At 59.2% G+C, this 14048-nt stretch overlaps 2 protein-coding genes across 3 annotated transcripts; both read left to right on the forward strand.

Annotated features, from left to right (window-relative positions):
* The first annotated feature begins 4077 nt into the window (after positions 1-4077).
* On the forward strand, positions 4078-6257 carry TMEM102 (transmembrane protein 102). 2 transcript variants are annotated; one of them, XM_045083278.1, is made up of 3 exons: positions 4078-4362; positions 4465-4825; positions 4928-6257. In XM_045083278.1, the coding sequence occupies exons 2-3, from the start codon at positions 4612-4614 to the stop codon at positions 6241-6243; spliced, it is 1530 nt and encodes a 509-aa protein (XP_044939213.1). In that variant the 5' UTR covers positions 4078-4362; positions 4465-4611; the 3' UTR covers positions 6244-6257. The 2 variants fall into 2 exon arrangements, with proteins under 2 accessions (XP_044939213.1, XP_004760361.1); XM_004760304.3 differs by having other exon boundaries at positions 4078-4825.
* A 129-nt stretch (positions 6258-6386) lies between these two features.
* FGF11 (fibroblast growth factor 11) lies at positions 6387-13934 on the forward strand. Its single transcript, XM_004760302.3, has 5 exons — positions 6387-8521; positions 10210-10320; positions 10522-10625; positions 10895-11093; positions 12154-13934. The coding sequence occupies exons 1-5, from the start codon at positions 8329-8331 to the stop codon at positions 12222-12224; spliced, it is 678 nt and encodes a 225-aa protein (XP_004760359.1). The 5' UTR covers positions 6387-8328; the 3' UTR covers positions 12225-13934.
* Positions 13935-14048: the final 114 nt, after the last annotated feature.

A 14048-nucleotide genomic window follows, 5' to 3' on the forward strand; every position in this document is an offset into this window, starting at 1 on the left:
GCCACGTGGTCTATGATGCCCGCAGGGTGAAGCAGAGCATACACCATATGTGCCCCCCTCCGCCCTCTGGGTATTCCAGAAAGGACATGGGCACCCTCCACAGGCCCCAAGAGGGGCAGGGTCTGGACAGCTCTGGTACAGCGGAGCCAACAACGAAGCAACCCAACAGGGACAGTGCCAAGCACTCCACAGGCTCCGTCCTGGGCTACCTGGAGTTGGGAAATGTGGAATGGAAGATCTCGAATGATGCCAAAGACAAGTTCTTGCAGCCCAAGATCTTCCCTTATCTTAGCTTCCATCCCTGCAGTTCAGAGAGGAGACGCACAGACTCTCAGACTCCGGTCTACCCCAAATTCCTCGTCTACTCCAAGGAGGCCACACCTTCTCAGCGTTGCTTTCATTCTCCGACCACTACCCAGAGCTCAGTGAGCACCATCTCTCCCCCGTGCACTCTTTCTCTGCCCCTTATGTCCCCCAGATCCTTTGTCCCTCATCAAGCCTCCAACCACCAGCAGCTCTCCGACTCAGTGCGACCCCCCACCTTTCCCCCGACCTCCAAATCTTCTCAGTCCGTCTCCTCTTCCCAGTTCCCCATCCCTCCGCACTTCTCCAAGACTTTCCAACCCCCAATTCCACCCCAGCCCCCTAAACTTCAGGGGAGTCTGGGCCTCAACCAAGATTCTGGCCTCCAAAGGACTTCAAGCCTTTCAAAGGACTTGAGAGTTCCAAGGAACCCAGGCCTTGCTGAAGATCCAGGCCTAAACAAGCCCCCAGGCCCTACTCTAGACTCTTCTCTCTGCAAGAGTCCGAGCCCTTCTCAAGATTCTGGACTTCACAAGAATCTGGTCATTACCCAAGATTCTGGCCCCCAAAAGAGCCTAGGTCCTACTCAAAATGCAGGTATCTTTAGAAGCCCATGTCTCAGCCAACCTTGTAACCTCCACAAGGACATACCATTTCCCCAAACTTCCGACACTCAGAGGAGTTCAGGCTTTATGCAAAACTCTGGCGTCTACAGGAATCTAGAACAAAACCAAGAGACTATACACCATAAAAGGCAAGATCTCTCCCAGACAACAGGCCTCCATAATAGTGCAGGACCCTCTCAAGATTCTGGAATTTACAAGAGCACAGGTCATGCTCATGAGCTGGGAGTCTCCAGGAGCCTAGGCCTTCCCCAAGATCCTTGCCCACAGAAGAGCCTATACCAAGAATCTGAAGTCAACAGGTGCTCAGGCTTGATCCAAACTTCTGGTCTCCTTAAGGGCTCAGGCCTTACCCAAGACTCCGGAGACTACAAGAGTCCAGGCCTGACACAAGCCATTGAAGTCGAAAGGAGATGTGGCCGGACACAAGACGTTGGAATTTACAGGAGCCCAGAATATACCCAAGACCCTAACTTCCACCAGTACCCAGGAATTAATCAAGATCCTGGCTCCCATAGGGGCCCAGCCTTTACGCAAGACCATATTCTCCCCAAGACTCAAAGTCTTATTAGGGAATCCAGCCTCCACAAGGATTCACCCCTTATCTCACATCCCAACCACCCCAAGAACCCAGGCCTTGCTCTAAGTACCGACTCAGAACAAGTCTTGGGCCTCCCTCAGACCCCAAAGTCCTCACTGTGCCCAAAGTCATGTGCATCCGAGCAGGCTCCCCAGAAGGAAGATCCACAACAGCGCCTTCCATGGCCGCCTGTCCCACCTAGTCAGAACTCCAGCTCACCCAAGGCCCCGGCGGTGATCTACAATGACCTGCAAACCTTCTCAGAGGTCCCTTTGCTAATTGAGCTGCAGCCATCCTCCCGGCGAGCAGGTGGCCAAGACTGGGCATACCGTCCCGTGGATCCGGTGCCTTCAGCCTCCCAGAGCTATCGCCAGATGTCTATGCCTCCCAAAGTCAACTGGAAGCCCTACTGCCCTGGGTCAGGCACCCGAGTCGGGCATGTGGTCTTCGATGCCCGCCAGAGACAGTTTGGGGTGGGCAGGGACAAGTGTGAAGCTCTGTCTCCCAGACGCAGTCGCCAAGAGGCGTGCAGCAACCCCCCGGAGACCACCAAGGAGTGGGGATATCAGAGTGTGATGAGAACCTTGGAGAAAGAGGGGGCAAAGGTGCATCAGGAATAAAGAGGCGAGAGAACGATTGTGTGGTTGTTTGGGGACATCCCACCCTAGCCCTGTTCCTGATGCTGTGGCCCCCCACAGGGCCCGATGAGGGCTGCTACTCTATCCCTGCCCCTGTTTCTCCTGCATCCCTGTGTGGTGGAACCCCAAGGCCCAGAGCTGCCTCATCCAATACAGTGGCCATGAGCCAAATATGGCTGTTAAAACATAAATTAATTAAAATTAAAAATTTAGGGGCGCCTGGGTGGCTCAGTGGGTTAAGCCGCTGCCTTCGGCTCAGGTCATGATCTCAGGGTCCTGGGATCTAGTCCCGCATCAGGCTCTCTGCTCAGCAGGGAGCCTGCTTCCCTCTCTCTCTCTGCCTGCGCCTCCATCTACTTGTGACTTTTCTCTGTCAAATAAATAAAATCTTAAAAAATAAATAAATAAATAAATAAAATTAAAAATTTAGGGGCGCCTGGCTGGCTCAGTCGGTAGAACACGTGACTCTTGATCTCAGGGTCGGGAGTTCAAGCCCCATGTTGGGCATGCATGGAGCCTACTTAAAAAAAGGAAAAAAAAATTTAAATTCCGTTCTGTCTCATTACCTACATTTTAAGTGCCCGGTAGCCATATGTGGCTACTGTATTGGATGGCACAGATTTAGAACCTTTCCGCTGTCACAGAAAAACCTATCGGACAGCAATGCTTTACAGTTTACAGAAACTTTCCTTTCCCTTGTCACTCAAACCCAGCATCTTCAAAGCTTGCACAGAACCCAGAGAACTTAGTTGTTTTCAATGTGATGACAGGCCACCCTCTGGGGAGGAGGGAAGGAGTAGGGACACCCTATACCCGATTGCCCCTCAGACTGTGACAAAGACCCTAGCCTTTAGTCCTCCCCCATCTGGTCTCTCAGGTCACAACCAGGTATATGGAAACCTGCCTCCCCCATTCTGAGCTGTGTTTTGGGCCTCAAGGTTGCTGAGGGCGAAGAGATTTCTTTGTCAGGGACTCAGAACCCCTGAGATCGGGGCTCCCCAAATCAAGCTCGATTCTGAGTCCCCTTCTACGCAGCTCTTTGCTGCAGACATGGGCCGACCTCACCTTGGACATAGTCCTTCCAGGGAGGGGTGCAAAGGGAATGTCAGAAATCCTGGTCTGGTGGTGGACTGGTCTGGTCTGCGGGTCTGTCCCTGGTTCCCTGTGGTTCTGTCTTCTCATTCTGGGTCCCAGGCTCATCCTGGGCTAGAGCTGTATCTCTGGTGGCCGTGGTCACTGAAAGTGATTTCCTCCGGAGAGTGTTCCACTGCCCTGCCCCAGCCTGGCTAGGATTTTCCTCTGGACTTGATTTTCAGTGCTGATAACACTTCTGTGTGGGCGCATGAGCTGGCCGATGGGAGGTGTGTTCCCTGCCAGCACTCATGGGTCCGAGGTGGGCTTCGCCAATACCTATGTCCCTTCCCTGAGCCAGATGTTTTTTCCTGGGTCACCACCTGTGTGTGCTTGACTGACACTGACCCCGAAGGGATGGCTTGGCACCCAGCTGGGAGCCCCTCTCCAACACCTCTCTGGCCGCTCCCTACCACGTGCAGCCTTTATAGGCCGCAGTCTCGTCTCTCAAATGAAGGTTATGATTGCGTGGACGACCCCTCCTAGATTTAAGCGACCAGGACTCCTGTACTCCCACAAGAGATGCAGAGGCCCCTATTACGCCCCAGACCCCTGGGGTACGTCCCCCCTTTATTATTTGCTCTTCGGAGCCATCCTGTTCCAACCCCACGGAATGTTCACGTGGGCCTGACCTGGGCTTGAAAGTCACAGGAGTTGATCTCCACAGAAACTACAACTTCCATCAGACACTACTTCAGCGGAACAGGAAAGGATGCAGGGGCGTGGCCTCAGCGCCCCGGCAGCTCGGGAGACAAACTACAACCCCCAGCACAGCGCGAGAGCTCAGCAGCGCGGAGCGCGACTGATCTCCGGCAGGAGGCGGGGCCGGGCCGGAACTGCCCGGACGGCCTCCAGAAGGGGGCGTGGCCCCAGCTTGGGGGCGTGGCCTCGGGCTCCAGGAAGAAGATACCTGTTGAATCCTTGTGTCTGCTGCCTGCCCACCCCTTGCAGCTATCCCGAAGAGGGCAGCCGCAGACCACAAGCGGCTTCCGAAAGAGAGGTAAGGGGAGGCGGACCAGGGGCGGCGGCGGCGACTATCAACATCCCGTCGGAGGGCCCAACAGCTACTTTTTACCTGCTGAGTCAGGTGAGCCTTTCCATGGGGGCGGGGACCAGCATTTGAGAAAAGGGCAACGGCGTTGGAGGTATTTATTTGTTCGGTTTCAAGACTAAATTTAGAGCCCTTCAGCTGCAGACCCTTTGACGAACTGTGTCTGGGGCACTCCGGTGGCCTCGGGAGGAGAGAAGAACGCGGGCGGCTTTTTGGCCGCAGAGGAGCGGCCCGTCTAAGCGTCCTCCCGTCTGTGTTTTCCCTGGCCCCAAACGGCTGAGCCACATGGCTTCAGCGGTCTGGGGGAGTGCGCCCTGGTGGGGCCCGCCGCCCCCAGCCCCAGCCCGGCCGCTCACCGACATAGACTTCTGCTCCGGGGCGCAGCTGCAGGAACTAACGCAGCTGATCCAGGAGCTCGGTGTGCAGGAGAGCTGGAGTGACGCGCCCAAGTCGGGACCCGATCTCCTCCGGGCCAAGGACTTCGTCTTCTCCTTGCTGGGTAAGTCACTCTCCCCGCCTCCGGCCGCTCCCAGCCTTGAGCCTCGCCCCACCCCGCCCGGGGCTTTGGGCCTTGCCCTCCCCAACCCGTCTCTTCCCGTAGGTCTCATTCACCGTCGGGACCCCCGGTTTCCTCCCCAAGCAGAGCTCTTGCTGCTTCGTGGTGGGATTCGCGAGGGCTCCCTGGATCTGGGACCTGCACCCCTAGGTCCTTACATCCGGGGACCTCATTACGACGCCGGCTTTACACTCCTAGTGCCCGTGTTTTCGCTAGACGGCACTGGGCAGGAGTTCCAACTGGATGCGGAGACCTGTTCCGCGTGGCTGTGCCTCCCAGAGCAGGTCCGCGGAACCTCGATCCGGGAGGCTTGGCGGGATTGCCTAGGACCTCCAGTCCCAGGAGGGCGTGACTCCATCCGCCGAACCAAAAGTGAAGGAGGTCCCGAGGGCCCCCAAACCTCCATGGACCAGCACGGTTATGTCACTGAACCTGAGCCAAACATGTCTTTGGAAAAACTCTCTAGTAACGTTTCCCAGCCCGAGCCGCCTGAGCAAAACAGAATCGATCATGGCTTTTCCACCCCACTGAAAAACCTGAATGGTGACGTCAGGAAAGCAGCCATCCTCAGCCCAGTCCCACCGCCGTCGGAGGACTGGGAGACTTGGCCCACACTTTGCCCCATCCAGGTATCTGCGTGGTTCTTTGCTTCACTGGCCGCGGTGGCTGAGTCCCTGTTCCCCGTCCCGGGTGCCCCACGCTTGGTTCACGCCGCCCGCCACGCGGGGTTCACCACCGTCCTCCTGGCCACGCCGGGGCCGCCGCGCCGCGTCCTGCTCTTCGACCTGATTCCCGTGGTGTCCGTGGCCGGCTGGCCCGATGGTGCTCGGAGCCACTCGTGGGCCGGCCCGCTGGCCCCCGAGTCGTCATCCTTCTACCTGGTGCCCGGCGGCCACACCGAGGGGCTGGGCGCCTCCAGCTGGCACCTCTGCTTCGCCCGCCAGGAGCTGGCGCTCAAGGCGCGCATACCGGCTCCGCTGCTGCAAGCGCACGCGGCGGCCCAGGCGCTGCTGCGCCCGCTGGTGGCCGGGACCCGGGCCGCGGCGCCCTACCTCCTGCGGACGCTGCTCTACTGGGCGTGCGAGCGGCTACCCGCGCTCTATCTCGCGCGGCCCGAGAACGCGGGCGCCTGCTGCCTCGGGCTGCTGGATGAGCTGGGCCGCGTGCTCGAGGCCGGGACGCTGCCCCACTATTTTCTGAGCGGCCAGAAGCTCCGCGCGGGGGATGGCGCCGCTGTGCTGCTCGGGGCGTTGGCCCGGCTCCGCGGGGACCCAGCCCAGGCCCTGCGCGCCGCGGTGGAGGAGGCGAAGGCTGCACGCAAGGGGGGCGGCTTAGCTGGCGTGGGAGGCGGGGCCCATTAAAGACGCTGTTCCTACCCGCGTGGAAAGGTGCTTCTGTTGGCCATGGGGATGTGGCGGGGGCTGCTAGCCCCTCGCCGAGGAGAGACACTTGCGCGTCCTGACTCCGAAGAGCACCGCAGAGAAGGCCTCGCGGTTTCCTCCCCATCCTCCTGCCCCGTCCCTGGCACCGGTCGTCCCATTTCTAGCCCCTTTACTCCCCAGATCTGTGGCCAGCACCCCTCCCGGCTCAGCGCATCCTCCGGCCACCATCTTTCCAATTTTTTGGTCTTTTGGGAGTCAGTAGGGAAGGAGTGGAGGTGCACATTTGCTGACAAAACGCAGCAGGAAGGTGTGGAGACCAGGGACTGACCAGTTTGGCTCCCATAAAATCGGAGAGATTAAGAAGACCAGCCCAGGTTGTGCTCCGGGCTGGATCTCCCCACCACCCCTCCCCTCTGCAGTTAGACCCCACTTTCCTCATTCAGTTCTACCCTCCCAGGCCGGGCAGTAGGGTCCCTTTTTCCATTCTCCCAGCGTCCGCCATTCCATCCATCTTAAGCTGAACCTCTCCTCCCATCCAGGGTTCCGTTCAGTGCAGTCACCTCCTTGTCTCTCCTCCTCTGAACCCCAAGACGTGTGGCCTTGCCTTGGCTCCGCCTGCCTCTAAGACCGTCCCCACTCCCTGCATCCAAGGAACCCCGGGGTTCCTCCCGCCCGGCTGCACCCCCCTCTTTCCCGGCGTCTCCGCCCCCTGCCCCGCCCCCGGGCCGGCTCTCCGAGGAGGGGGAGCTGCTGTCGCCGCCGCCGCCGCCTCAGCTCCCCACTGCCGCCGCCGCCGCCGCCGCCGCCGCCGCCGCCGCCGCCGCCGCCGCTCTGCTTGGTCCAGCCGCCCGGCCCGGTGCTCTGACTTCGCCGGACCAGGGCGCTCTGCGGAGACACCCTTCCCCCTTCCTGGGGTCCGGGGCGCCTAGCCCGGTGTGGGGGGAAGCTCCGCTGGCGAGGGACAGGGAGGGAGGAGCCTGGAACCGGAGCCAGCGCCACCCGTCGCCGGATCAACAAGACAGGACAGGTTGAGGGGCGTCGGGGAAGGAAGAGGGGTGATGTAGGCTGTCCCGGGGAAGAGGAGAAGCCCTGTCGCAGAAAGCCCTGATGCACTCTGACTTGTAGGGGGCCTGTTCACAGTTGGGAACCGGTGATAACGTGGGTGCACTCCTCTCGGGGGGCTGATTGGATTGGAGGGCGTGGGATCTAAACAGCACCAGCTGTCCCCGAGGAAATTAAGGGGCAGCCGGGTGGGGGGGGGGGGCAAAACCGGATGCTTCTTATCTCGAGGTGACAGAAGCCCTCCAGACAAGCCCTAGGAAGGGCGGATTTGGAGGTGACTTCAAAAGGGGTGGAGGGTGACAAGGTGAGGAAAGGGGCACAGCAGCTGGAACCATGTACCATTAGAAATGGAGGTGACTTGGTGAAAAAAAGGTATGGCCCAGAGATAGGGTCTGGGAACCCCTAATCGCTGAACAGGGACAGCCTGGGTTTTCCCAGACAGTTTTGGGGGACTCCATTGAAAAAAGTGGGGGATCCTTTCCACTTAGAGGGTGGCAAAGACACCAAGGTTGAGTTCCTCCCTGACATTGGCAGTGCCCCAGCAGGGATGGGGTTGAGTTAATATATCAACGCTAATGACCCGCACCCTTTAGGTTACAAGAGTGGATTTGGGAGGAGTGCGGGTCCCCAGAATAGGGTGGAAAGGTGCCTGGGACTATTGGAAACACATCTTGCAAATTTTGAGGGTCTTGACTTTGGCCTAAGGGAAGTGAGGACAGGGACAGTGAAGAACAGGGTAGTTTCCAGTAGGGGACAAAAGTCGAGGGTGGGGTCAACAGATACACTGGGCGCTGGGGCCAGTGGAGCTAACACGGGGCCCAAGGGTGGGAGCTGGCGGCTGGGGGTTGGGGGGGGCCTGGGGCTTATCCTCAGGTCCCCGTGGGTGAGGCGGTGAGTTGGGACCCCAGCGTGGAGAGGATGCCCTGGTGAGCGGGCTTCTCTTGAGGAGCCCAGCGCGCTCCGGGCCCCTGCCAGTTTGGGGGTGTCTCCTCCCGGGGCGCCATGGCGGCTCTGGCCAGTAGCCTGATCCGGCAGAAGCGGGAGGTCCGTGAGCCCGGGGGCAGCCGGCCCGTGTCGGCGCAGCGGCGCGTGTGTCCCCGCGGCACCAAGTCCCTTTGCCAGAAGCAGCTCCTCATCCTGCTGTCCAAGGTGCGACTGTGCGGGGGGCGGCCCGCGCGGCCGGACCGTGGCCCTGGTGAGTGGCTAGAGCGGGGTCTCCCGGCCTGGGGTCTCTCCGCCTGGGAGGTTGAGGCCAGGGACTCCGAAGGATGGGGTCCGACTGAGCGGGGGTTCCCCGAAAGTGGAAGGGGGTGGGCCAGGACCTCAGAGTCTCTGCCAGACGATGCCTCAGTTTCCCTTCTCTTTTGCCCATAACCCGGAGTCTCCTTGCTGTCGAGGGCAAGGGGAAGGCTTGGGGGGCTAGGTCTGGCGCTCCCAAGCCTCGGGGCTCCGGCTCGCCGCCCCCCACCCCCCACCCAACGCAGGAGTCTCCACCCCCACCGTCCACCGCCTACGTGCCGGCTCTCGCGATTCTTTCAATGCGGGGTGGAGGGGCCTGGGGGTTCCGGACGCCTGGGTCACCCCGAGGGTTTCTGCAGTTCTGGCAGCCCCGCCCCCGCCCCGGTTCTCCCGCTCCTCCACGCCTTGGCTCCGTTCCTGCTGGCCGAGCCTGTGTGGCTCGGCGCCAATCTCCCCAGCTCTCCCCCGGGTGTCCTTGCAGCTACCTCGCCGGCCCGCCCCTCTGTGCGCCCTCCTCGATGACCTGCGCCTCGAGAGGGGCGCCGGCCACTCCCCATTACCCCCTACACGGCTCCGCAAGCGGATCCCCCATGCTCGGGGGTACCCTCTGCCGCGAAGAACTCAGACCCTGTACGGGGCGAGAGACCCGCGCGGAGACTGGGGGGTCGTACCACCTCCGAGGGGGTACGGGGAAGTCGGCCGAGAGTAAGCGACCGGGCAGGAGAGTGGCGAGGGTTGGCGCGTGGTCCCCGTCCAGGCACGACTGGCAGGAGTCCCTCTGAGCCCACTCCCGCCTGCTCCCAGCTCCCCCAGGGGCAGCCCCCTCGTGCCCTCCTCCCCCCCCCCCCGCCGCCGACCCTCCGCCGGCCCTCCGTAGTGGTACGGTCCGCAGCCCACCCTCTGAGTGGGACCCGGCCCCCACGTGACTCCGCCCGGCTGGCCAGCTCCCCGGCCCCCTTCCCCCATTTCCTAGGGTTTGGTACCGAATGTCCCCCACCTCAGGCGGGTTACCTGGCTGCAGGGGAGAGGCTGGGCCTCAGGGAGGGCCGGGCCCCCGCGAGACCGCGGACTGACAGACAGACAGACAGACAGATGGGTCAGTGTCAGACAGGCCGGCACTGGGCCAAGGCAAGGCCCGCGCCAAGCGAGCGGCAGCCGCAGCAGCAGGTGCTGAGTCAGCGTCGGGCCCAGTCCCACCCCCACTCCTGAGGGGGCGCCCCGACCCTGTGGTCCCCTGCCACCGCCCCACAGTTACAAACACTGGCCCTTCTGCAGTCCTGCCTGCTTCCCTCCGTCCTCTGCCTTCTGATGGCTCCCCTCTTCCTCTTCGCTCATCTCCCTTCCCCCACTTCTGGTGGAGCTGTAGAGTAGGAATTAAGCCATTTAAATAAATTTCAATAAATTAAGCCAGAAAGCTGGAGGTTAGAGGAAGCAGAAGGGACCCACACCGGGGCTTCCTCTGGAGTCAGAGAGAGATGGGAGAGAGCCTGCTTGGAGGATCAGAGAGCTGCTGAGGCCTGGGACCCTTGACCTCCCGGTGCATTCTCCCCTCTTTCTTTCCTCCCATCCTGCCAAGTGGAGGAATGATTCTGGGAACAGAGATGTCATTTTCGAAGATGAATGTCTCTCTCTCTCTCTCTCCAGAGCCTCAGCTCAAAGGCATCGTCACCAAACTGTTCTGCCGCCAAGGTTTCTACCTCCAGGCGAATCCTGATGGGAGCATTCAGGGGACCCCAGAGGACACCAGCTCCTTCAGTGAGAGGAGAGGCCGGCGGCTGGGTGGGAAGGGAGACTGTGGGGACAGGAGGGGACCATCCTATTCCCACTTCCGGTGTCGTTGTTTTCTGTCTGGCTCTTTGGCCCCCAAGGGAAGCAGTGGAACTGGGCTGGGTGTGGGGGAGGTGGGCTGCAGGCCCGAGGCCCCCAGCACTGACGCCCCCCTCTCCCCACCCCCAGCCCACTTCAACCTGATCCCTGTGGGGCTCCGTGTGGTCACCATCCAGAGTGCCAAGCTGGGTCACTACATGGCCATGAACGCGGAGGGGCTGCTGTACAGCTCGGTGAGATGGCGAGGATGAGTGGCCTGGGGTTTGCCCCCCCAGTCTAGTTTCCTTTTATTCCAGCCCCCTGCCCCCCAAATCTAGGGGGCGACCAGACTCCCCCTCACCCTCCCTTTCCCCTGGTGTCTGCATGGAGTGAGAAGTGGGACCTCCCAGCCCCAAATGTGTGGATTCTATCCTGGCCCTTGGTCTTCCCAGGGCCCCCTTCTGTCCAGTGATACATCTTTTTGTGTCTCTTTGTGGGCCTTTCTGGGTCTCTGTCTCCTCAGCCACATTTCACAGCTGAGTGTCGCTTTAAGGAATGCGTCTTCGAGAACTACTACGTTCTGTACGCCTCGGCGCTCTACCGCCAGCGCCGCTCTGGCCGGGCCTGGTACCTGGGCCTGGACAAGGAGGGCCGAGTCATGAAGGGAAATCGAGTCAAGAAAACCAAGGCAGCTGCCCACTTTGTGCCCAAGCTCCTGGAGGGTGAGTAGGGACTGCGGAAAAGCTGGGCCACGTGGGAGGGTACTGGCCTTGATGTGGACATGGAGTGACACGCCAGTCAGGACCTGCGAGTATCCAGGAGGACACCGATTATACCAAGTCTAGCCAGCACCGATTATACCAAGTCTAGCCAGCACCGATTATACCAAGTCTAGCCAGCACCGATTATACCAAGTCTAGCCAGCACCGATTATACCAAGTCTAGCCAGCACCGATTATACCAAGTCTAGCCAGCACCGATTATACCAAGTCTAGCCAGCACCGATTATACCAAGTCTAGCCAGCACCGATTATACCAAGTCTAGCCAGCACCGATTATACCAAGTCTAGCCAGCACCGATTATACCAAGTCTAGCCAGCACCGATTATACCAAGTCTAGCCAGCACCGATTATACCAAGTCTAGCCAGCACCGATTATACCAAGTCTAGCCAGCACCGATTATACCAAGTCTAGCCAGCACCGATTATACCAAGTCTAGCCAGCACCGATTATACCAAGTCTAGCCAGCACCGATTATACCAAGTCTAGCCAGCACCGATTATACCAAGTCTAGCCAGCACCGATTATACCAAGTCTAGCCAGCACCGATTATACCAAGTCTAGCCAGCACCGATTATACCAAGTCTAGCCAGCACCGATTATACCAAGTCTAGCCAGCACCGATTATACCAAGTCTAGCCAGCACCGATTATACCAAGTCTAGCCAGCACCGATTATACCAAGTCTAGCCAGCACCGATTATACCAAGTCTAGCCAGCACCGATTATACCAAGTCTAGCCAGCACCGATTATACCAAGTCTAGCCAGCACCGATTATACCAAGTCTAGCCAGCACCGATTATACCAAGTCTAGCCAGCACCGATTATACCAAGTCTAGCCAGGAAGGCTTTGGCCTTGGGGAGTTTCGGGAGCCCTCCTCCTGTGGGCTGGGGTTCCCAGAGGATGAGTGTTGGGGAAGGGCACCCTTTCAGAGCTCTGATTCCTTCTAGCTGTCTCCGGGCCTAATTCTCCTTCCTGCTCCTCTCTCTCCCCTTCACAGTGGCCATGTACCGGGAGCCTTCTCTCCACAGTGTCCCTGAGACCTCCCCTTCCAGTCCCCCTGCCCCCTGAAATGGAGTCCGTGGACTGGAGGCTCCCTGCCCTTGCACGGAGCCGGCCACTCTCACAGCCTGTCCCCTAGCCCTGCTCCCGGCCCTGCCCCAAACCCTGCCGCCATACTCATGCCCTGAGCAGCCAAGTCCCAGCGGGTACTCTATCCTAAGGGAGCCGAGGGGCTGGCTGTGACTCCCCGCCATCCCTGACCCCAGGCTTCCAGCCTCCTGGGAGGAGTTCAGAGAGGGGGATTCTGAAAATGGTCCTGGGTGATCACTTCTTTCCTTTCACACAGACCCTCAAAGCCTTTTCCCAAGAAGGCCCAAGGGGGGATCCAAAGCCGAGAGAACAGCACCCCAGGCTCAGTCAATTCCTAGAGCCCTATGCCCTCTTCATTGCCACTGAGCCATAGATTTATAGGTCCACGGGAGCTCAGGATCAGTTTCCTTTTTGCCCGACTCCACCTCCTGCCTTGTTCTGGTCGGGTACTGGAACACCAGGCCAGGGCCCTTTTTGCACTAAGGCTCTGTGCTGGAACGCTGGCATGCTGCCAGGCTCTGCTCTGGATCCAGCAGGCTTCTGTCCTTGACCCAGATGGACCCCTGGTTTCCAGGTAGAGGGAGGCTAGATTTGAGCCCTGTCCAGCTGCTGGCCTTGGCCTGAACTAGGACCAGTCTCAGATCACCACAGTTTTAACTTTCTTATCCCAAAGACACCCAATTCTAAAGCATGGGTTTCTAGATGCACATGGAGCCATATGTCCTTCTAAATCTCAGCTCTGGGACATAGACCACGACTCTCAGCCCTTCCCTCCAGCATGGAACCGGGGCCTATACAGCCATAGTAGTGCTCATAGAGACCCACCCTCCTACCTTCTCTAGTAACGCCTATCACAGGTGAGCTCCAGAAAGAACCCTCACCAAGAACTTTGTTGATGACTCAAGAAACACTTCTGGTTTTTCCTAGACTTTCTAAAAATCCGATTCTTCCTATAGAACGCTAACCTTGTTTTTACATGCCGTTTCCAGCTCGGGCAGCTCAGCTGGGGTCTGCCAGGGAAACGGAGTCTGAGGAAGGGCAGAGGAGTGTGGGAAGGAATCTTCGCCCATAGCAGGGAAGCTGGGATGGCCAAGGGGCCAAAACCATGGCATTATTTTGGCAGTGCCTGGGTTGGGGGCACGTGAACACTTAGCTACCTCAGCAGGAATTCCTTCCAGATCCCCTTTAAAGCTGAGGTCTCTAAGGTAATGGATCTAGAATGAAAAGAACAAACAGGACACAACGTTGCTCCCCAGTGCAGGACCTCAATTCAGCAATAAGTTCTGCCCCTCTCCCCTACAAGTCAGGCCAAGGACAGTGAGGGCCCCTTGGGCTCCGAGACCTCACATAACCCCAGAGCTTCTAACTTAATAGAACTTGCTTTACCTTACAGCTTATAACTTCAGCTAAGTTTTAGGTACCCAAAAAGGGCCTGATAAGATTTTTCTGAAAAGCGTGGAGCGCTAGGGGCAGGCCTGAAAAATATCGGGAGCCCACCAGTGAACTAGGAGGGGGACTCCGAGTAGCCTCAGACCCTAAAGGGAGGGGCTCTATTTCTCGCTTGTTGAAAGAGGGGTACATACTCCCCTGGCCCGCAAGACCCCCGCTCAGGATCAACCCATCTCCTGGCTGCTCCCAGGGGACGGGGTCTCCACTCCATGCTTTCTCAATTAAAGAAGATTTATACAACTGAAGCGTCGTCTGTCGTCTGTGGGTGGCGGGCATTGGCAGTTGCTTGGGGCGGGACCAGGTCCCAGGGGCGGGGCGGGTGGGCTGGCGGCTGCCCCCCAACGACAGGTGCAC

Source organism: Mustela putorius, unplaced genomic scaffold (genome assembly GCF_011764305.1).
Source record: "Mustela putorius furo isolate JIRA1106 unplaced genomic scaffold, ASM1176430v1.1 tig00000695_pilon_pilon_pilon, whole genome shotgun sequence".
Lineage (NCBI taxonomy): Eukaryota > Metazoa > Chordata > Mammalia > Carnivora > Mustelidae > Mustela > Mustela putorius.

What these genes read in the sequence shown, in the direction of transcription:
- TMEM102 (XM_004760304.3), top strand. Translation starts at nt 4,612, where the DNA reads ATGGCTTCAGCGGTCTGGGGGAGTGCGCCCTGGTGGGGCCCGCCGCCC. An exon ending in CTTCGTCTTCTCCTTGCTGG is followed by an intron (nt 4,826 to 4,927) that starts GTAAGTCACTCT and finishes CTCTTCCCGTAG; the next exon opens with GTCTCATTCACCGTCGGGAC.
- FGF11 (XM_004760302.3), top strand. Translation starts at nt 8,329, where the DNA reads ATGGCGGCTCTGGCCAGTAGCCTGATCCGGCAGAAGCGGGAGGTCCGT. An exon ending in AGGGGCTGCTGTACAGCTCG is followed by an intron (nt 10,626 to 10,894) that starts GTGAGATGGCGA and finishes CTGTCTCCTCAG; the next exon opens with CCACATTTCACAGCTGAGTG. An exon ending in TGTGCCCAAGCTCCTGGAGG is followed by an intron (nt 11,094 to 12,153) that starts GTGAGTAGGGAC and finishes TCCCCTTCACAG; the next exon opens with TGGCCATGTACCGGGAGCCT.